The sequence below is a fragment of the Tachypleus tridentatus genome, chromosome 13 (genome assembly GCF_004210375.1).
Source record: "Tachypleus tridentatus isolate NWPU-2018 chromosome 13, ASM421037v1, whole genome shotgun sequence".
NCBI lineage: Eukaryota > Metazoa > Arthropoda > Merostomata > Xiphosura > Limulidae > Tachypleus > Tachypleus tridentatus.
The window spans coordinates 227,321,153-227,346,078 of NC_134837.1; the positions used below are offsets into that span (position 1 = coordinate 227,321,153).

At 33.2% G+C, this 24,926-nt stretch overlaps 1 protein-coding gene across 3 annotated transcripts in view; it reads right to left on the minus strand.

The window, feature by feature from the left end:
• Positions 1-621: 621 nt before the first annotated feature.
• LOC143238713 (beta-1,4-N-acetylgalactosaminyltransferase bre-4-like) overlaps positions 622-24,926 on the minus strand; it is a 52,943-nt gene continuing 28,638 nt past the window's right edge. For 2 of the 3 annotated variants that reach the window (XM_076479177.1, XM_076479179.1), the window contains 5 exons: positions 11,719-11,951; positions 9,501-9,688; positions 4,485-4,607; positions 2,441-2,542; positions 622-1,080 (listed from right to left, as the gene is read on the minus strand). In XM_076479177.1, coding sequence (XP_076335292.1) covers positions 906-1,080; positions 2,441-2,542; positions 4,485-4,607; positions 9,501-9,688; positions 11,719-11,951 — 821 coding nt within the window. In that variant the 3' untranslated portion in view covers positions 622-905. The remainder of the gene's footprint in view (positions 1,081-2,440; positions 2,543-4,484; positions 4,608-9,500; positions 9,689-11,718; positions 11,952-24,926) is intronic. The other variant, XM_076479178.1, reaches the window with a different exon arrangement.

The window sequence follows — 24,926 nt, forward strand, 5'->3', positions numbered from 1 at the left end:
CTACTGAGACCTTTTGTTGAGCATTTCCTACCCTGTTTAGGACTTCTTTTTGGTATGGTCTTAAATTTTTGATCAGCTAGTATTTAGGCTAATTTTATAGTGTTCGCATTTTCCCTGTTAAATGCTAAAAAAGTTTATTATTTTTATTTTCCTTTTTCTTATTTTCATCTTTCGAAGCTCTACTCAAATAAGTGGTTGAGTCCAACAACGCAAAATCATAATTTTTCTTTATGTTCATTGGCCTTAAGATTTTGACCAGCAGTGTATTTCTATAAATTGCTGAGATATTGTTTAAAATAAAAAACACCTGTTTTCGGTAAAATATTAAATTGTATTAATATCGATACTGTAAAATTGTGCAGTATAAGTTAAAATAAGAATTTAATTTCTTTAGAAATGGTTTGATGTTCATATGGAAATCCCCTGTTAGCGTGTTGATACGCATGGCTTCAAAAAATGTAATATAAAATTTTATGGTAATAAAATACCAAAATACTCGTTGAACTTTACTGTTCACATGATATTCTACTTAACATTACAAAAACACTGAAAATACGAAGTTCATCTAGAATTAAAAGTACGTTTTGCAAACAAAAATAAATGATACCAGATACAACTGTGTAAAAAAATTATCCTTTTAATAACGCTGTGTCAGTTTCTTCATACTGAATAAACTTAAACTAATTACTTGTGTGTTTTAATTATGTACAGTAATAATTGACTTTCAAAAATATATAGATAATGTTCGCTTTACAACATGTAAGATATATGCTTTAAGTACACTAACAAGATTCGAAAGCGTAGCATAATCCTTACAGCAAAGTCAATCAAAATTCTAAGAACTGGCATCAAATGTCAAAACATTTGGAAGAAATATAATTAAAACATTACTTGTACGCTTACTATTAAAACGATATTACCACCCGCTTCCCTTCTTCGAATCGCCACCTATGGTTATTTCCAATATCTACCATAATATGAGTGTAAAGAGGTAATTCCTTCTTAAATTCTATTCTGTACTTAGCAGTGTTGAGCCCATCCCGTGTCAGTCTCCTTTGGGCCATGCGTAGAAGCGCACTCCTAGATTTTTAAAATAATAATTTTAAATTAGGTATGTCCGCATATTTACTTACGTTAAATGGATAATGAATACTTACATTAAATAAAAAAAAACAATATATTGGAATGATGTAATTCTGAAGTGCATATAAAACCATAATAAAATCAAAAAATCATAATATGGGCATTTTGGTTAATTACTCGGCCATGTTTTGGCCGATTTACATAGAATTTAGTACAAAGATACTTTTCTATAGGTCCCATAAATTGAAAGAAAAATTGTAGACTTCAGTAATTATAGGACTAAATATGCCACGAAAAGCATAATCTTAATGGTTTTTGAAAATTAAACTGCCGTATCTCGGCAAATTTAAATAAAATTTAATACAATAATGTTTATACAGATCTGATAAATATACGTACAAATATGATATAACAACCTGTGATCGTTTTTTGGGAGATTGAAAGGTCACAAAACATACTTTTAGGGGTTTTGGTTAATTATTTATCCATATTTCGACCAGTTTATGTGTAATGTAGAACAATGATACTCTTTATACGTCCCAGATAAAGCTATAGACAATTTTGGGATTTTTGTCTACTGCTCAAGTTTTCAGTAAGGAAATCACAAATTGTAGTTTTCACGAACCAGCCCTGTGTATGTCAAGCAACTTACGCAAGATTTGGTAGAAAGATACCTTCTTGCAGATCTTAGGTAGTGATATACACAGTTACAATTTTTCTGATATTAAAATTGGTAATGCTAGGATTTATGGCAAAAACATACTGCATTTGCTCGCGAATGTTGATCTCTTTAATTTTATTTCTTAAACTTAAGATTCTAAGAACAGTTTCATTATTTAAATTTACTTCTTTAGGTTCTCTGCTTGTCGTTAGATTTTATAACAATAACGGATTGGTTGTAAATAGTCTTATACATTCAAGTGGTTAGAATTCTCGAATCCCCATCACGCCCAACATGCCATGGGGGAGTTATTTGTGAAGGTCAATCCCACTATTTGTTGATAAAATAGTAGCCAAGAGATGGCGGTGGGTGGTGATAACTAGCTGCCTTTCTTCTAGTCTTACACTGCTAAATTAAGGACGACTAGAGCGGATAGCCCTCGTGCAGCTTTGCGCGAAATTAAAAAAACAAAAACAAGAAATTCTCGTAAACGAAGAAACCTTTATAAAGCACTAAATGAAATTTAAATTTGGGAAATTAAAACAAAATATGTTTTATGACACTAATTATAGAAAGTATATGATTGTGACCTTTCTTTAACTAAACTTCGAGATTCAATTACTTCTCTGAGCAAGTAAAATAGTTCTTTAGAACAAGAAAAAGATTCAGGATACTAAAACAAAAAACTGTGTATACCTGATTACATTCGGGGATTCTGGCCTATGTGTGTGTTTTATCATTGAATATCTGGCTATCGATTGAGGAGGCCGAATTATATTCAATTTCTGCTTTCTTAACCTAAAAAGAGAAAGATAAAAACAACGTACATTGACTGTAACGTTCAAAATGAGTTACTTATGTATTTCAAAAATGTTTTATTGTTCTTGCATGTATTCAGCTAACCTTTAAAAACAAGAAACCCAGGTCTTGAGCGGATTACGAGTATTGTACTTTGTATTTATAGATATTTCCGTTGTTTAAGTTGTCAGAATAAACCTTCCTTCTGTGCTCCTTGAATAACAACCTATCCGTTTAGACTATTTTGCTTTTGATGTGGTTTTTGCTACTTGTTTCGAATGTTTTTTGGGTACCTAGGTAAGACTTCTGTCAATATATCATAGGTAAGACTTCTGTCAATGTATTGTAGGTAAGACTTCTGTCAATGTATCTCAGATTGTACATTTTATTTCCTTCTTAAGCGTTTATACTGTTTTCCCTTCCTTATCTTTTGTTATTGAATTTGTACTGATACTTGGAAAATGTTCTACGATACTATGTTTAAGGAACTGGCATTTGTTAGTAAATGTGTCAGATACTGATTTTAGTTCCTGTTGTAGATTGCTGTACTTCCTGTGTTATATGTTGTGTTTCAAATGCATTATCACGTGCTAATGTTCCGCTGAGTTGAATCCCACTTTATATAATTGTTGTCATAGCCGTATTTAAGGTACATTTTGGTGTTAAAACTATTAGTATTTTTTCTTTTGTTATTTTCATATAATTTAAAACATGGTTTTCATTTCTTCTTCACGGGTAAATATGATGTTAGCGTGAATGATATTTACGTCTTTTAGAAATAACTATTTATGGTCGTTATATTCAAATCCACAAGTGTAGAGAGTGTGGCGCTGTATTAACGTTCTATATTTCTAATTTGTTAACTAACAATTCATATAACTCAGTTGTTCACAAGTTTTGCCTTGACAAGTAATACATTTGAGGACAAAGTTAAACAAATATTTCAAGCTAAGAATGTAGTCAACTTTATAGTAAGTTGGTGATATCATTTCTAGAGTCAAGTTCCACCTTATTCAGTATTGTTCTACACCTGCAGACCACGGCAAGACTTTGCACGTCGTGATGACTGAAGAGGTTATTGAGATTTCTTTGGAATTCTAAAACTTTGTCCACTTTTAGTCTAAATAAAACAAATAATGTTCTATTTTGAGTTTTGTAAACACGTTAGTCTAAATCTTTCATATTTATGATTGAATAAAACACTTTACAATGTTACATGATTTGTTGTTATCGAAATATCGCTGGTTCTTATTGGTTGGTTTCGGAGCCATTGTATTCATTATGGACACTGAAGGCTTCCCTTCCTGAAGTGTGTCACATTGTACGAAAGATACCACCAACTATTATATACGTGTTACACATGTTTTAAGTGAATATATTGTTCGCATTCGCGGTGACACAAAACCGTTAACAAAAATTAAGTCTATTGATAAAATGCAATTAATCTTCTGTATACCACAATATATAACCACTCATAAACAATAAGTATAAATAACGTTTCAGCTAAAGTGTATAACAAATAAAGTGAGTTTAAACAATAACGTAGGTCCACTCTTATCGGGAACTACATACAGTATGCTGACTAGAAACCTATATTGCTCTGGTAAGAACAAGGTATGAAAATTAGTTGCATTTCCATTGTCACGTTTTAAGGGTTGCTTGTAACGTATGAACCTTTACCTTTTAAAACTTAGGTAAAAGCACAATAGTATAATGTTATTCTTCGAAAGCCGTTGTCTCTACTGTGGAAATTAAAATGTTAAATGAAATTAATAAGTTACACATGACTGCTATAATTTAAACAAAAATTTAGAAAACTGATTTTCCCTAATAATATTTGTTTTCCTGAGTTCTTTCTCCTCCGTTTGTTTTTATAGTAAGTTACTGACTGTGACAACTTGGCCCAAACTTCTTAATCCTAAAAGGTCCTTAATAAACTTACCTATACGCAATGTCATCATCTTCACCACCCCAACCCCAGTAGAGGTTTGAATAACCGTTGACATCTATCACTTGATCAGTTTTAATAGCAAACACCCCACCTACTAGGTAGGAATACGGTAGCCTATTCGAGATATTAAACATTATTACTTTACCGATTGGGAAGAACGATAGAGAACATAATACGTTGAACTTACTAGTTCTGTTTATGTTACAAATGAGTTAGGTTTGTACTTCAGATTGTGTCAAAAATGGACACTTTTTTTACACGCGTAAAATTTTATCAGGTTTTCGTAACTGAACAATCATCAGATTATATTATCAGTGATGTTTGTATAACATTCAATTTATCTCACAAATGGAAATTATTTGTACTCAATATTCATTTAAGATGGTTAAAAACACGAAACATAAACAAGTGACTCATAAAAATGAACAAAATTAATTCAAGACACTTTTCTAGAATTAAAATTATTGAAGAAGTTTTGAAAATAGATAAAAATATTATACGATTTGAGTAAGCAACCAACAATGTATATATTAAACTTATTACTAACACCATACACTTTAATAAAGAGATTATTAATACCTTATACATTGCTCACTAAATAAATTATAAATTCCAGATGCATTTTTCTAAAAATATATTATGAACTAGTAAACTTTCATAAATAAGTATAATATAAGCATTATATAATTTATTATTTTAACTCAAAAACAAGCCAAAACAAAAAATAATGCATCAACTGAAAAGACCCCAGGATACAAGGTACAATGTGGGATTATAAAATGTACCCTAGATTTTGGAGGTGACTGCGAAGTATGACCCACATTGCGGTGAGAATACACCGTCTGTCAGTCTTAACCTCCATTCGCCAGTCTCACATAAAAATTAAAAAGTAGCAATATAGAGAGAGTAAGAAATATAAATTAAGAAAGCGAGATGTGGGTGCTCAAGCCTACAACGTCACACATCTATATCACCCTTCACTGCCTGCAGATAGTTGTGGGAAGGTGACTGCTTTCCCAAGTAAAGAAAAAATCAATTGAAATAAAACTGGAAAAAAATAACAAGGAAATAAGGTACTACTATTTAGGAGTAAGTACGATAAATACTTACTTCTTGATGTCAGAATTCCAGTCCCCAATATGGTAGAAAGGTACTAATTGACAGCACAGCAAACAAACTATACTAGCATGAAGTGTCCCATCCAGCTGTCCTAACTAGTATCGTTCCCAACCATTCATCAGGCTTATTGTGGTTATCTTTCTTGATGACGAGAAACCCACTTGAATTAAAAATGTGTCTCAAAACGGCTGGTATGGGTATTAACACTTTTACTGATGAGGAGAGATGTTGTTCTCTCCTATCAGTACAAGTGATAATACCCATACCAGCCGTTCCGAGATACATATTGTGGCTATCATGCTCTGAACAAGCCTTTATATGTGGCAAGGTGTACATCCACATAAAGTAGTACCAAGTTGTTAAATTACCTTATTCTTAACTAAAAATAGTTATAAGAAATTTTAAGTAAAAATGCTCTAGTTTTTATTTCTATTTCTAATTCTATTGCTATTTTTTATTTCTTATGTGCGATTGGCGAATGGAGGTTAAGACTGATAGATGGTGTATCCCCACTTCATTGTGGGTCTTACATCCCAGTGGCCTCCAAAGCCTAGGGTACATTTTACAATTCTACATTGTAGCCTGTGTCCTGGGAGCTTTTCAGCTGATGCAGTTTTTTTTCGTTTTATTTCTTTTTATTTCGGCTTGATTTTGAGTTAAAATAAGGTTTAAATTTGCTGTTTTTAACTCAGTTCTTCCTTATGATCTTACTTACTTTACTATTTAACGTCATTAAAATGTAATTATTTTCACTGAAATATAAGTATTGTATGCATATATATATATATATTCTTTCATATGAATACCAATCTACATGTGTGTGTGTACACACGATAACCAATAAACACGATACAAACACCATGTATGAAATGTATGACCATCAACCACAGAACATAATATAAAGGCAATATTCATTCATAAGTAACCATAACATGAGAAATTGTTTATTATTAAGCACAATGTTACACATAGGGCTATCTGTGCTTTGCCCATCACGGGCATCGAAACCCGGTTACTAGTAGTATAATCCTGTAGATTTACCATTGGTGGGGGCACAACATTAGTAAATGTATATTTATCAGTGAATGTAATTTAACTGTCATCCACATACTTCAGTAAAGGCATAATTAACACAATGTATATTTTTCTAAACTCAAAATATAAACGAATATAATCTGTAGTAATTCCATCTAAAACCATGTACAAATTCAACAACCAGTAACAACCGTATGGTATTTTAAGGTGTGCTTATCCAACCAGCATCAAAATAGAAAGTTCCTTACAAAGTGTCTCTTTTTTTAACAGCTAGATTTTAAATGTTAGCACTACATACTGTGAACTCATTTTTATTGTGAAATTCTACCCGATGGCTCAGAATGTAAAGGCTACAACAATTTTTATATTTTGACCCTACAGCAAATTTACATGTTGACCCCTAACAACAGCCTAAATGCTATTTACTTTTGTTGTGTACCAGTTTGAGACTGGATTTCAATTGAGATTGGATTTAATAACCTGAATACATGAGCTTTTCTACAATCAATAGACCCTAATCCAACGCATTTAAAGCATCCAAATAAGAATCTATGGCATCTCTTTTCATCAGTCTGGTCGAGAATCGTAAAGCACAGCGCTCTCATTGTCTTCTGACGCAGTCTCTCAAACGAGCAATCGATAAAGATCAGTATGCATTAATTATCTTTATCAATCTCTGAAACAAGATCAGCTATGTTTTGTGAAAAATAAACTACAACTTTCTTGATGACAATCCACTTGAAGTAAACCTGAAATGACCCAGGAAGGTCGAAATGTTGTTCTCTTTATGTTATCTTTAACTTTATTTTAATAAAAGTTTTAATACCCAGACCAGCCGTCTTGAGATATAAGCTACAACTTTATCATGGAGTTTACTCTGATATAGAGAAATATGTATAAAGATTAATTTTTGCCACATTCGGAATGCTTTTGATAATACAGATGTATCTATTAATATCTTCAGTTTTACTATAACGTGGTCAGATTTTTACTTATAAACAACACGTATAGTAAAACAACTACAGACCTCCTTGGAGTGAATGCAACTGGAAATCACGCTTTTATTAATTAGCAAGGAGTGAATAAAATCTCCCAGAATCTTCAAACCTTGTATTTTGTAAACTCCAAGGTGTCTTCTGTCTTAAGATTCTTTGAGCGCCATCTTTATCACAGATAGTGCATCTTGTGGTTTACAGCAATGGTGCAGCACGCTGTCCTGCATTTATAACATGTAGCTAGACTTGATTATCTCCCTCATTAACAAGTTCAAGGTAATCAAGGTAGGTTATACATCTTGAAAAAGCCTTAAATGGATCCAGCCAGAATATATATATATAGACTTGAAAAGAAAAAAAACTTTGTTCAGGAGAATAATTCTCCTAGGCTGTCACCTTCTCAGATCTTATTATTATCACGACATTAGACAACTTAGAAACTTTGATATTTATAACTTATTAGTGAGATGGTAAATAGATTCATGAAAACTGGATGTTCCTTCCATATAGATAATGTTAGCACAGTATAAATAGTCAGTTTCTACAAATTAGAATACGTGGAAACTAGATAAATTTATTCTCTTTGAAGCGAACATCGTTTATAATAAAAAAAAAAAAAAGAAGGGCACATGACTCAGTCTTGTGTAGGCTAGGAGATTATAATGTCTTTTAAAGATAAATTTCATTACATCCTGGATAGTAACTTCAGTCTACATACATCGGTGAGATTCTGAATTCGACATATACAAAGACAATTGTGATCTGATGTACCAGCTTTGTCTAAAATTATATGCAGGTTCGATCTCTACCAATACTTCCCAAGCAGCCTCGCCACACACACACATGTCAGAAGATTGATTACCTTATCAAAACGACATTTCCCATTAATCTCTGTCTGCAGGCACACCTGCGCTAGTCCCGACCACATATGATAGCGTAAGTGAGAGACTAACATCATTTACAGATGCTTACATCCTGTTCACAAAACATCTAACTAAGCAGAGACAATCTGAGATTAAACTTTGATAGGTTTTACCTGAATAAGCTTAATTAAAGCTACTTTCGTTTTTTCAGTTATGAAAGGGTGTGTAGTTTTAATTATTCACATCACAACTGGATGACGAATCCATGGGAACAGATGTAGAACAAGTGATGAACAGATGTAGAACAGATGTAGTGCAGATGTAGAACAGATGATAAACAGATGTAGTGCAGATGCAGAACAAATGATAAACAGATGTAGAACAGATAATGAATAAATGTAGAACAGATAATAAAGAGATGTAGAACAGAGGATGAATAGATGTAGTACAGATGATGAACAGATGTAGAACAGATGATGAATAAATGTATAACAGATAATAAACAGGTGTAGAACAGATGATAAACAGATGTAGAATAGATAATGAACAGATGTGGGCATCATAGAATTTAACAAGATCTTTAATGCAATCTTTAAATCTTTCCTCCAATTCTAATGAAACAGATAACTTTTATACAAACACACTAACTTTACGTTTGTAATATAAAACACATTAAAAAATAAAAATTCCACCACATGTTTATAAATCTATACCTAATTACCTATCCAGAGACTTACAAACATATATGAGTATACTAAAATGTGTGCACGTACACAAACATACATACATACATTTATAGGTTATCACATCTACCGAGACCCTTTTTGACATTTTTTGTGTTAAAAGAGTCCAAAACATTATTTTGTACTGAGCCTTTTATTTTCTAACATTACACTAACAATGTAAGGAATCGTTTACGTCGAATTATTTAACACTTAGGTAAAAATGTACAGGTTCTTTACTTGTACTATATAGATTAAAATACCATTACTTACGTATAGTTAAATTTGTTTACAGCAACCGACAAGTGGCGTGGAAACTGTGGACAAGAATACATGTTCCGGTCGTCCTCTGGGATCATGTCTACGTCATGGAAAACGAAACAATGATAGGCTGCTTCTTTAAGAGACTCTCGAACCCCAGCGTTCATCAAAACCCCTTTATTGAAAGTCTCATTTCCATACTAGAAATGAAAACACAGTTTTATGTAACACTTCAGCATTATTAAATAAACTAGTTACCAAACATCTGTTATAATGACACTCAGTTTTTGTATGCCCTTAAAATACTTTTGCACCTTACTATTTAAATGCTCTTAAACGAGCATTTCGTTTCAACAAATATAAATAAAAGAACGGTGTAAATATACTTTAATAGACATTTTGTACAACAACACCTTAAAAGCTTATCAAACGATTTAAAACGTCTAACGTTAAGTCCTAAAATAAAATCATATTTTATTTATTGATAGCATTAAACATGACGAAGTTTAGCCCTAACTAAACTGAAGCAAAAAATCATGTACAAGGTACAGTGTTAATTTATCTATTTATCGAACATAGGTTATACCTTATAAAAGCTTAACAAATTCGTTGATATATCATCACTCTTGTTTATCATACCAGTCGTTAGCGCCATTGAACACTGTTTAATGATTTTAGTACTCTGTGTCAGTTTCACTCTTTGACTATAAAAATCAATTCATGAATCAGCCTATCTTACAGCTGTTATGTTTATCTTTGAAACTTTCTTCCTAATACTCTATGATATAGAGTATATATACACTCAACTTGTAGTTTTGTTAAATAACCAACTTCTTCACAAAGTCGTGCTTTGAACCAAAATACAGTTTTTACTTGAATTAATTTTGTTCTGTTTCACTGAAACATGAGGACATGAAAAATATACAGCTTTGTAACACTCAATCTTACACATCAAACACAACGGATCTATCATCTTCCGTTGAACACACAGGTTGTCCATAAAAAAAGAATTAGTTTTTTAGTGTGGATGATAAGCATCAGACGGCGTAGTTTTATCACCGGTGCTCAGTATTTTCAAATGTTTTAACTAAAATGCTTAAAGCGGCGAAACGTAATTGTTATTTTCCTATTTTACTCTACAGTAGGTTATTTTTTTGCTATGACTTTGCTGAGACAACAGTGTGACTGTTTCCTGTGTATATCCATTACCGAATGATAATATTAAAAAGTTTACAGGACACAGATGAGAAACTAACTTAAGATCACAGGAAACATCCTCATATACAGATACAAACTGTATATAACACAGAACCAATCAATACAACAAGATGTATTAAGCCTAAAAGGAATATTTAAAATTATTATAATAAAAAAATAACATGTTTATTCAGTGCTTCGATCCATTTTAAGAGCCATTAACCCAATTTTTAATAAAATGATAAATGCATTAGCTTCAGGGTAAGAAAAAAATGAACAGAGCAATTGTAGGAAAATAAAATTTTATTTACTCTTATAAACATAGAAACAGTCCTAGTGTTATGAAAACAACTTCACATACAATTAGGGCCTATTGATTGAATGTTAAATTACACTAAACAAAACGCCGTTTTTGCATGTTATCTTAGAATCAATGATTTCTGAAGATTTTTTACAAAAGTAGCAAACAGTTTGGAAATTTTTCTGATGTATCATTTAACAGCCTTATAATAGCCAGACTTGATGTAACTGTGAACGCATGAAGACCGGGTTGAAAAACAAAGAATATAATAACTAACTTTATCTCAAACTGTCTAAGCGTTGGCAATTATTCAGTAAATTATTCTAAATCTCAAACTTATTAATTTTATAAATTACGAGCAGGTGTTAAATTACAACTTTCTTAGCGCTAACAAATCCCATTTCCAATTTAATAACGAGATGTTAAATTATAAAGTATTCTTTATAAAAATCGATTTGTTGGTTTCTTGAATTTTGCACAAAGTTACTCGAAGGATATCTCCCTTAGCTGTCCCTAATTTGGAAGTGATAAACTAAAAAGGAAGAAGCTATTCAACTCTACCCACAGCCATCTCTTGGGCTACTCTTTAACAACTAATAGTGGGATTGACCATAACACTAATACGCTCCCACAGCTGAAAGGACAAGCACTAGAACTCACGACTCTCAGTACCCTAACAACAAGCTACTTTATAAGTCACACAAAGTAGACAATTATAAATCAACTGCTTACCTGTTCAACCACAAAAATTCTGTAATCCAATAACTGTCTCTGCAAAAGAGGGTGTAAATAGCGAAGTAAAACCAATAAATGTTCTTCCCTGTCTCGAAAGGGAATAATAACAGCCACATGGTGGCGAGACTTGCAAGTATGTGGAGACCAAGCGCCTCCTAGTCGTAACTGTGGAACAAGCGTCAGAATATCGTCTTCTGTTGGCGTATTGAAAGTTAGATTCAATCTTCCGACTACAAAAATAACAAAAACCTTAAGTCCTAAATACGATTCTTGGACACTTTTAAGGGAGAAAATCCTAACAATCTAAGGTAAGTAGCATTAAAAAGTTAGTTGACATAATATTAAAGATCTTGTATCTTACAGCGAAGAATTAACGCAAAACAAATATTAAAAAAAACTTAGACTGTATTTTATTAATTTATTGAGCCATTAACTAGACGAATATCTAAACAAAAATTATTTATTTATTATGTAATTTTTTTTTATAAATAAATGCTCAAAAACTCTTAACTTGGGCATCTTTTTATTGCACTAGTTTTGAACTTTCTTATTAATGTGATTTGTTTTTGATATAATTTATGGGTACGTTTTAATTTAAGTATGTCTTTTTAATCGTAGTCATAATTTTAAAAATTATAAAAGGTTAAGACATGCCAAGAAATATAGCAATTGAAAAAATAAAAAATGAGAAACGTAACATCTTAAAAAATAAGAGATGGTTTTAAGTCAGACTTCCAACGATTCTATTATTCCTTTCAAGAGCGATTACGTTAAAACATAATATTGTCATTTTTATAATGTACTTCTTTTTAATTTTTCGAAGTTCCTTGTTAAATGCGGGTAGGTAGCGTTGCCACATATAACAAATTCGATTTTCACGCATTTATGACTGATGATCATAGTACAGCCTCGATCAATATTCACTGGCTCTACTTTTGTGAACTAGTGATTAATAAATATAACTCGCCGAAGCATTCTTATAAGATAATGCATATTAACGAAGGCTATAATTATTTTTTAACAGAACCATGTCAAAGTTTCAAAATACATTGCACTTAGATTACCGAGAAAATTGACAGTTAAGTTCGACAAACAACTAAATGCTTAAATGTCCACACTACTTGGAATATCTAACATAATATTAATTAATTTCTCGTGATAACTTATTGTCTACTGGTTCTCTAAGTTTGGATTCTCGGATATATCGACAATTTAATTTGGTTGAAAGCCTAGTGCTTAATGGTTAATAGAACCTTAATTATCGAATATATTAACAATCAAGTTATATAGATAGCTTGGTGGCTTAATAGTTCACACTTCGTGAATCATCAGTTCAGCTATATTAATAGTTTAAAAGCTTAATTGATTAGCGCACCTGGATTATTAAAGAGTTTGACAATTGAATCTATAATTAACTTAATGCATACTGGTTCACAATACCTGAATTATCAGATACATTTGACGCAAATATGCGAACTTTACAACAAAATTTATATTGAGTAAGTTCTCAGAATTATTTAACAATAACTTGAATAATTATAATTTTTGATAGGATCCAAAAATTATCAAAAGGCTAGATCATCAAGGTTTGCTTGTTTGTTTGTGTTTTGGAATTTCACACAAAGCTACTCGAGGGCTATCTGTGCTAGCCGTCCCTAATTTAGCAGTGTAAGACTAGAGGGAAGGCAGCTAGTCATCACCACCCACCGCCAACTCTTGGGCTACTCTTTTACCAACGAATAGTGGGATTAACCGTCACATTATAACGCCCCCACGGCTGGGAGGGCGAGCGTGTTTGGTATGACGGGGATTCGAACCCATAACCCTCGGATTACGAGTCGCACGCCTTAACGCGCTTGGCCATGCCGGGCCGATCATCAAGGTATAATTGTGCTTACATAATTTGATAAAAAAAGAAGAAACAATGTATCGCCCTCCCAGCAGTACAGCAGTATATTTTCGGACTTATACTGGTAGAAATTGGGTTTCGATACTCGTGATGGGCAGAGCACATATATCCCTTTGTGTAATGTTGTGTATTATCTATGTCACTTAATTACTATTATGTGTAAATCTACAAAAGAATAAAATAAATAAGACGTGAGCATTTGAAATAATAATTATAAATCATTAACTTTATAAAACACGAAAATTAAACATTTTTTATTAATTAAGTACTAATATACTATATAAGCTATTAAATATATTAAAACCAAAAATATTTTACTATACAACTGCTAAAACAAAGTAGCATGAAGTGAAAATATTTCTTAATATTAAACGAGCTAGTCCCTAGCTATACTTGGAGTGATTGTTTGTTTGTTTGTTTGTTGAATTTCGCGAAAAGTTACACAAGGGCAATCTGCGCTAGCCGTCCTTAATTTAGAGGTGTAAGACTAGAGGGAAGGCAGCTAGTCATCACCACCCACCGCCAACTCTTAGACTATTCTTTTACCAACGAATAGTGGGATTGACCATCACATTATAAAGCCCCCACAGCTGAAAGGGGAAGCATGTTTGGTGTGACTGGAATTCGAACCTTCGACCCTACTTGGAGTGAATATCCTTAATTTATCAGTAATGAAATACTTTGTTTCCAAGGTTCCAAAAAACTAGATGTAACCCAAAAACTATATCGAAATTCCATATGAAGAATTGAAAGAAATATCCTTTTTAACATTTACTTTTAGTGAAGAAATAATTATTATCATTAAATGGCTTATATACCAGAGAGTAGTTCTCGCGCTGCTTTTCCGAAATCCGTGAAATATAATTAATTGGTTCTTAAGGATAAATAAAACGTCATTGTTAAGGCAGTTTCTAGCAAGCACGAGTTTTCATAGTTATGACGTAATTACATAAACTTCTTTTTGGTGATACGCATGATAACATTCTGAAGTTTGAGAGTGACACATCCGTCGACTCCTACTTGTTTAACCCTCAATTACCAAAGTAAACGTGGGATATTAATACCCCATCTCTCTCTGTTCGTGTGCACTTACAGACAGTATTATAATCAATGTGAAATATCAAAACACTCACTATCTGTATGTGTGCTCATCTGCACAGCAGTATCATAATCAATGTAGAATGCTAAAACCCACGCCCTTCGCATGTGTACAACATTGAGAATTATGAATATAAATGTATAGAGTCAAAACTAGCAGTTTCTTATGACACTATATTTATTACCAAAATAAACAGAGTTAAAATTAGCACGCTTCTAAATATATCAATATTCAAATCACATAAATATATCACGTTTGCAGCACTTAACAAATTAATGTTAAAAAACATGGCTGACCCTATTATAAATATACTGTTAAAATAAATCGGTTAGGTTGCGTGGTTCTAGACATTTCATCATTAACCACACATTGATATAAATAAATCATTACAGATTGAGCACTTTTCATAGTTACATTAAGAGTATTAACATTCAATATATTTTCATTATTACATCCCCGAGCATTAATTCTTTGACGTGATCAGTGAAACATCACATGGTGTCAAACATTTTTGATGTTGCTTTGAAAATCAGCTCAAAAAATCACATAAATTTTATTCAGTTGTCAAAGAGCGTTTTGCGACGCTGTATAATACGCTATTCTGCAGCACCGTGAAAACATGCTGATTCCTTTAGGCATAGTTACAAATATTTTGTTAAAACCCGTCATATGACGTAAGATATCCGTTAGTCATAGATGATGAGTTGCATAGTTTTGTTGAAGAAAACAACAGTAAAAGAACTAAACACATAATCATAGGAACTGAAGATAAGAACATCAGAATTCTCAGTTGGACTCTAGGCAATGTTCATGCTGAAATTAGAAACGACATATTTTGCATGTTTATTGTAAGTTGTATAATCCTTTTTTCTATCTCATATTCAGTGATAAATTTATAGAATTACTTTGGTCTAGTCCTCAATTGAGTTAATTATTTTTCATATAAATATTAAAACCATCTACAAAGTGGGTCTATTTACGTCATAACCATATTACCAGAGGTGACATACATAGAATTTACATATAATGAGATGCTGAAATATTGTTTAATTACACTAATAATAATATAGATTGTATTGCTAATTTTTAAAAGTATATCAAATTATTCCATCAAATGATAAACTTTAAATTTATCGTGTAGGCCCGGAGATTTAGGCTGAATATTTTAAGTGACAGTGTTAACTACTTAGATTGTTGTAAAATTGAAAATAGAGGAATGTTGGGTAAAATAAAACAATTATTGACTAGTGATTTCGGACAACTGGTTATCTTTTGCCCTCATAACCAGTCAACATTGAGTTCCATTTTAAGAACAGCAAAAATGTCGCAAATATTATTTCAACACAAAAGGGAAAGATATACAATCATTGTGAAACAACAGAGTCACAGTAAAGGTGAATACTGTTTAAAAGCAAAGGACAGTTATGTAAAAATAATTCGAAGGACAGTTCTGTAGATATATTTCAAAGGACAGATCTGTAAATATAATTCAAAGGACAGGTTTGTAGAAATAATTCCATGGACAATTCTGTAGATATAATTCCAAGGACAGATCTGTAGATATAATTGAAAGAACAGTTCTGTAGATATAATTCAAAGAACAGTTCTGTAGAGTTCATTCAAAGAACAGTTTTGTAGATATAATTGAAAGGACAGTCCTGTAGAGTTAATTCAAAGGACAGTTCTGTAAATATAATTCAAAGGACAGTTCTGTAGAGTTAATTCAAAGGACAGTTCTGTAAATATAATTCAAAGGACAGTTCTGTATCACTATGAGCTCTCTGTGTTCTGCCAACCACAGGTATCAAAACCCAGTTTTTAATGGTGTGAGTCCATAGACATACCGTTGTACCACTGGGGAGCAAAATACAGAATAAACGACAGATAAAGTCCCAGAAGTGAGATGTGAGGTATGGCATGAAATTATATTTTTTTTAAACAATCTAAACGGAGCCATAGATGGAAACATTGTAGAAACTAAAAATGTCATGAGAAAAACATTTGTTCTTGTTAAATACGTACATCGTTACTACGAAACAGTAACTAAGTCACAGATAAAAAATTTTGTCAATTTCGATTAAACGAGTAGAACAATATCATAAATAAGGTGAAGGTTAAAGGTATCAAGCTCTTATTGAAAATCTAGATTACTAGAACGAAAGCCCCCGAATGTCACAGCGACATGTCTGTAAACTCTCTCACCGCTAGAAACCGGGTTTCGATACTCGTAATGGGCAGAACACAAATAGCCTATTGTGTAGCTTTGTGCTTGATCCTAAACAAACAAACTAAAACAGATAAACTGCCCTGTAAGTTCGAATCTTATATAATTATCTTTAAATAACTGAAACAGTGATACAAATTATATATCCTGTAAGGATAAAAGATAAGCCTGATTAAACAGTTTCAGTAGTTATTTCTGTAAAAGAGGTGCGTTGTCAAGCGGTGAGATGTATATCTACAGTAAAATAACCAGAACATTTCGAGTGACATAATGTCTACAATAGGGATTACAATAGCTGTGTTTGTTTGTTTGGGAATTTCGCACAAAGCTACACGAGGGCTATCTGTGCTAGCCGTCCCTAATTTAGCAGTGTAAGACTAGAGGGAAGGCAGCTAGTCATCACCACCCACCGCCAACTCTTGGGCTACTCTTTTACCAACGAATAGTGGGATTGACCGTCACATTATACACCCCCACGGCTGGGAGGGCGAGCATGTTTAGCGCGACGCGGGCGCGAACCCGCGACCCTCGGATTACGAGTCGCACGCCTTACGCGCTAGGCCATGCCGGGCCCAATAGCTGTGTCATCAATATTGTGTTATGAATGGGAAAGGCGTAAAAAACTGATAAAACAGGTGAAGAAATGGCACAGGTATTTTATAATCAAGTGAATCTCTGACATATATTAATCACGTGTGAAAAGTAAAGGTGTAAAATAGTGATAAAACAAATACTAAAGAAGTATCAAAAATATAATGCATTGTAAGTGACTTTGGGGTAAACTACTAATTAAGTAACTGAATGCAGATAATTTTGTTGTATAATTAAAAAAACGTACAAGAACGTTTCAGCAAGTGAAATGATCCCATAAGTAAAATATAATGTTATAACAAAAGTATCTATAATTCTGATTCAACACCTAGAAGAGTATCACAACGAAACCGATGATAAAAGTTAATGCAAATATCATCAAGCAATTGGTATCATGCCAGTGCTAAACATGTAATGCAAAGAATTGTGTACAATGCTCATAAAACAACTATAAAGATTCTACGAGTAAAATGTATTATCAAATACAAAGTGAAGTATCACACAAAATGACTTGTAAAAAAGAGTGTCTGGTCTACAGCCCGTGTTTTAACACTCTGAATAATGCCATGAAAAAATGTACATTTTTGATTAAATAAACAGCACGGTGCCTCAGATGGAAAGGTAGTTTTGACAAAATAACTGTAGAAGAGCCCCACAGATAAGACAAGTTGTACATGAGAATAGGGTTCAATACCGGTTCAGCAGTTAGAGCAGTATCAGAGATAAATTTTATTGCAAGAACAAAAATGTTTGTTTGTTTGTTTGTTTTTGAAATTCGCACAAAGCTACTCGAGGGCTATCTGTGCTAACCGTCTCTAATTTAGCAGTGTAAGACTAGAAGGAAGGCAGCTAGTCATCACCACCCACCGCCGACTCTTGGGCTACTCTTTTACTAACGAATCGTGGGATTGACCGTAACATTATAACGTCCGCACGGCTGAAAAGGCGAGAATATTTGGCGCGACGGGGATGCGAACTCGCGACCCTCAGAGTACGAGTCGCACGCCTTAACACGCTTGGCCATGCCGGGCCAGAACAAAAATGTATATACGATACTGATTGTACAGAAGGTAAAAGTGTCAAAAAAACATTTTCGATAAATGATTGCAATCTAATTTAATAATAATAAAACAAGAGTTACAGTGCTATTTATAAAATGTGATGTGAAAGAAAAAAAACCTAATTTCAAATGATGAAACATAAATGTATTTCTGATAAAAGGAGTATGTAAATTGGTGATTAAAAAAGTGCCGCAACATCAGAGCCAACTTTGTTATACAAGATAAAGATGTTCAAACATGGTTTAAAATCTTACATGCGATGTAAAGGTTATAGTTATGTGTAATCATCATTACAAAATTGGAACAATGACATAGCTAAAACATTTTCTGAAAAAATACGATGTAAAGCCCAATGTAGAGCAATCTTAAGTTCCACCAATATAAAAATTCAATTATAATGATAGAGACTACTGCCTTCACAAGAGGATGGTGATCTCTCGCCAGTAATTTCATAACCAAAAAAGCACGGAAAAGTTGGAAGTGCTTGGATGGCGAGAAAATCATTCTCCAATTATATTGAAAAATTCTGTAGTTTAGCATCCTCTTTGCCAGTGGATAATAAAGATAACAGACAAACTTCCCACTAGACTTATAAATCTTGTTCCAGACAACCTTAAAACTGGTGATTGTAGAAGTATTGGCAGAGAATGTCAACCAATATTCCTTTAGGGCTTAACACCTGACCTGCTGGACACGGGCGCAATCCTGTTCAAAGGTCATGTGAAGAATAGAATATCTGCAGAAAATATTCCATGCTCGTTTTGAGTTTGCAATGACTGTTGGCAGTCAGGGGTCCACCATGGAAGGGAAACCTAGCAAATATGTCAAGGTTTTATGGTTTGTATAACAGCTGTCTGACAAGACAATCATTTATTGCCTCCACACAACTGTTGATAGTGGAAAGATTAATGATAGCAAAATCAGAAAAAGTGGTAAGGGAGAACCAGTCAGCCTATACCAGTTTCTATTGTAAAACACAAATCAATCACAACAAACTTCCCTCAGATTGATGAGGAAGTTATCACTGGTTCATGGTTCAGTGTCCATTCTCCATGAAAGACAAGAAGAAGAAAAGGGGAAAACAGATGAATCAATGGTAAAAAAATTGACTTGGGACATAAAAATATGTATAAAAAAGAATACTAAAGAAAGGAATCTGTGATCCTAGAACATATGCTTCACAAAACGACACCTCTCATCAATATGAACCCTATCCCAAAATGGATTGTGTCTATTAAAGTCTTCCAGAATGAAGAAGAGAGAAGGAAGATGCTCGATAAGAATTAATGTTTTTATCGTAATCCTCTCCCTGTGACAGGTAAAATGAACACAGTGTGATTGTATAACCTGCGTAGACACGGATGGCAACAATCTCCAAAGGTATATTGAGTGATATAGTCGTGGTAGCTGCATAATATTTAACTAGCAGTATCACATCCCTATGAACCTTCCCACTACACAACCTGTCTTTCTTGTACAAGGAAAACTGTCAAAAGGTGACAGCAGTAGCAGGTCTCAGGAATGTTTATTTTGTAAATAAACACAGAATAGTGAGAATAAACCAAAGCCTTAAAGCCATCTTATATAGAATGGAAATCTCAACTGTTCTACTCATCAATATGGCAATTTTTCATCGTAGGAGCAGGAGACTATGTTTTTGATTACACCCATGTCACATTTGTTTATTAGAAAGATATAAGTTAACTTCCATAGATTCTGCCTTGGGTCGATGGAACAGGTCCCATTCAGATAAATGTGATTTCAGTGAGTGAGTGTGTGATCAAATAACAGTCCTGCGCTTTGGAGCCAATGGAGAGGGTTCCTAGCATTTACTATATTCTATGATAATGACAGATATTGGAATAAACATACATACTTCTACTAACCTACACATAGACGGTAGAAGACCTTTAACATATTTAAATGTTTTGTGGGTAGAATGGTGAGATATATTTGCAATTCTACTGTGGTGGTGGAATAGAGTGCAGCAACATATATCTGAATTGGAACAGGAAACAACATATTTCATGCCTTAGGATGAGAAATGTTGTTTTGCGGTCCTTAACTGCCATACTTCTTTCTTTTCTATCCATTTAAAGCATGAACAAAAGTAGGAAAAGTGAGAACTATTACAACTAATACAACGTGAAACCAACTGACGTTCATAATGATCGTGGCCTTTGCCACTACAATAAAAACTATATAATGTTTAAGAATCTCAAAACCGCTGGACTGGACACATCTGATAATAGTATGAACATGCTACTTTGCCTTGCATTTCAGATAACCTATCTTGAAAGTGGCAGGTAATCGTGGTGGTTTAAATTTCAAAACAAGAACGTTGGTAGGTCACATTAGTTCGTCTTTCCGAGTGGAAATTCAATTAACACATAAAACACTTCTGCTGGTGAAACCAGCGAGAATCATCAACTCGAGGATGTTATTCAGGTCCTTCTCAAACCGCAATAGATATGTCCTCAATGGACTTTGACTTCAAAAGGAGTTCACTAATTGTGTTTGTGTATTTCGACCAAGATATGAAGAATAAGAAATTGAGATACAAGACTGCATGAAGTTGGTGACTATGGAACAGACATGGTTCCCCCCAATTATTGTTTTCTATTTTATTTTAATTAATTTAGATATCCATAACATGACTCAGTACCCACTGATCCCATTCGCCATAGAATCCTACAACTGATCGCGCTAAACTGCTAAACAAAAACAACGCGGCTATTCCAGGGTTTCGTAGGCACTATACCTAAATATAAGCACTAGACATATTGTTCATAACAACCGCCGAGGGCGTCAAATATTGGAACTCAATTGACCGTAGCCACACAGACGAATCGATTGAGCCTGGTGTGGTGGCTCCCATCAAAAGGAATCCAGGGTCAAAGTCATATGTTTCAGTGTAACCGGCATCACTAAACCACCAAGATCCTCTACTCCCATTCACGAATCGCCATGTGCGTCAAACTTGTAGGTGGATGTTTGGAACCTTAAGGAAGTAAGCCCTATAGACAGAAGCTTTCTTGGAAGGTCCCCTTACCAGATACAACAATTCACGTTGAAAATATATCGAAAAGAAAAGTAAAAGATGTACATTTCTATCCAGACAAATGAAACAATACACAGATAAAACTTTATAATGAAGAAGAAAGGACTTCCAGTGCCTCTTAACAAATATTACAATACCTCAAAGAAAAGTGTCGCAGCAGTTAAAAGATATTTCACCAAGATTAAACAATTGCAGTAACTCCACATGTATAAAAATTTGGCAAAGATATAAATCTATTGCACTCATTAAAGAAGCAACACAGTTCTACTGACTTTTCCATCCATAAAGATGTTCAATACTTAATAATTAAACAACAACACTGCTACACATTACCTCAATCGTAATGTAGAATAAAGAAGAAAAAAACATAAATAAACTGGTACAACGTCACCGTAAAAGTAAGTATGTAAGGGAAACATTTGTACAATAATGTTTATATACTTCAATGATGGAAGACATAGAATGTATTATAAGAGACAAAAGTTGGATATACTTTTCGAACACATGTGATAATGCCACATACAGTATTTATAAAAATATAGCTAAAATGATTAACATTAATAGAGTTCTAAATATGAAATCTGTTGTAAAGGATACTGTGACAGATATCGTGTGATACAAAGAGGAAAGATGTGCAATACTGGTTTTAAACTTCTAACAAAACCACATAAAATGTTATATAGCTGAAAAATACGTAAAATCATTATTTCTAAAAGAAAAGAAAGGGACACTAATAAGTATTTTTTAAGAAAAAAGTATATATATATATTACTGATTATACAAGAAGAACAGTACAACGCATACATATGACTTGTACAGGCGGTACACCGCTCATCTGAAATACCGTTAAGGAAAAAGCGCGAAGTAAAGGCAAAAAATATGTACAATATTGATTAAACATACAATACACATGAAATAAGTTGACTCAATACCAGAGATAAAATATTTGTAAGAGGGAAATAAACTCAATAGGTATCACACAATCTTAACAGTCCCAATGACAGAACATTTGGTAAAAGTAAAAAGCTATAATGAAATACTCTACGGTTTAGGTCGAGGCATGATAGCAAGTTTAATGATCTTCGAATTACTTTTCGTTTATCTTCCCACGCATGTATCCTGTTGTATCAGATACGTTTCATGTTAATATTGGTACCTGAGAACGAGACTTATTAAATTGTAATTAAGAGAAAGGTTTGTTTGTTTGTTTTTGAATTTCGCGCAAAGCTACTCGAGGGCTATCTGTGCTAGCCGTCCCTAATTTAGCAGTGTAAGACTAGAGGGAAGGCAGCTGGTCATCACCACCCACCACCAACTCTTGGGCTACTCTGTTACCGACGAGTAGTGGGATTGACCGTAAATTATAACGCCCCCACGGCTGAAAGGTCGAGCATGTTTGGCGTGACAGAGATTCGAAGACGCGACCCTCAGATTACGAGTCGAACGCCTTAACCCACCTGGCCATGCCGGGCTTTATGTGTATAGACAGGTATGCGAAATAGTATCTTGAAACCTCATACATGTAAATGCACAGTAACAGTTGAAAACTACATACTTCATTATGTAAAACTAACTAATTGAAATTACAAATAGAAAGAGTTAGAACACCATATAGAAACGGAGATGTAGGATATGTACACTCTAAAGGATGTACATTAACATCTGGAAGCTAAATACACAAATACTTACAAAAAACTAAAAAGAAAACACAAAAATGTGAAAATAATTAACCGGAAACGACTTTTAGAAATATTCACAACAACTTATAAAAATTATTTATTCAAATGTGTATAATAACCTCCAAAAACCACATATAAGGTAAATCAAATATCGTATTCAAACTATTCACACATGAATTTACTATAAGTGTATGTGTACAATATTGTGTGAGAACTGCATACACAAGTAAACAGAACGTTAGTTTGTTTGTGTGTTTTTTGAATTTCGCACAAAGCTACTCAAGAGCTATCTGCGCTAGCCATCCCTAATTTAGCAGTCTAAGACTAGAGGGAAGGCAGCTAGTCATCACCACCCACCGCCAACTCTTGGGCTACTCTTTTACCAACAAGTAGTAGGATTGACCGTCACATTATAACGCCCCCACGGCTGAAAGTGCGAACATGTTTGGCGCGACGGGGATGCGAACCCGCGACCCTCAGATTACGAGTCGCACGCCTTAACACGCTTGGCCTTGCCGAGCCCATACATAAGTAAATAGAACGTCATAGGAAACTACATACATAAGTAAATAGAACGTCATAAGAAACTACATACATAAGTAAATAGAACGTCATAGGAAACTACATACATAAGTAAACAGAATGTTACATAGAAACTAATCGCAGAGGAATTTACGATAACTGTTTATGTACAATATTATGTGAAAACTACATAAGCAAACACAATAAGCTCTGAAACTTCACCTGTATTTGCGTCTATAAACCAATGTCTAGAAGCTACAAAAACAAAAATTACTTGAAAACTGAATTTACATTTGAATAGAAAAATACATCTCAGAACTACCTAGACAAATATGAAAAACAATAAACATAAATGGTAAATGTGCATGCAATAAACCTAGAAATCCTATACACGTATTCTCAGAGTATCTTTAGGAAACGTCACCATTACATACGTATTATGGATTATGGAAAATAATTGAACATGTACATAGAGTAACGTCTGGAAATTATACAATCATGCACACGCACACCAGAATGTAAAGTAGCGTTGAAAATCTCTCTATATATATATATATACACGCATACATGTACAGAGATGTTTTGAATTACATACAAGAGTAGGGACAATTAAATTCCAAAACTACACACAATAGCGTTTCAAATCTATACGTGTGTATTAAATTCACTATAATACAATAAATGTAAAGTATTTTGTGGAAACTGTATACACGATTATGCATAATAATACTAGTAAACTATATACAATTATGAATAGTAATATTTAGAAACTGCATATGAAAGCTTGCCTAATGATGTTTAGAAGCTATATATATACAAATATACACAATGATGTTTAAACTATTCACACAGGTATGCATAATAATATGTAGAAACTATAGATAAAAGCATGCTTTATAACATTTTGAAACTATATACACATGTATGCATAATAGTGTTTGTAAACTGTATACACTAGTGAGTAGACTAACACCTGATAAGTTGGTATGTAGAATAACATGGAAACTTCAAAGACTACCATATGTCTGCAAATTACAAGCAAAAAATAGTAGAAAAGAA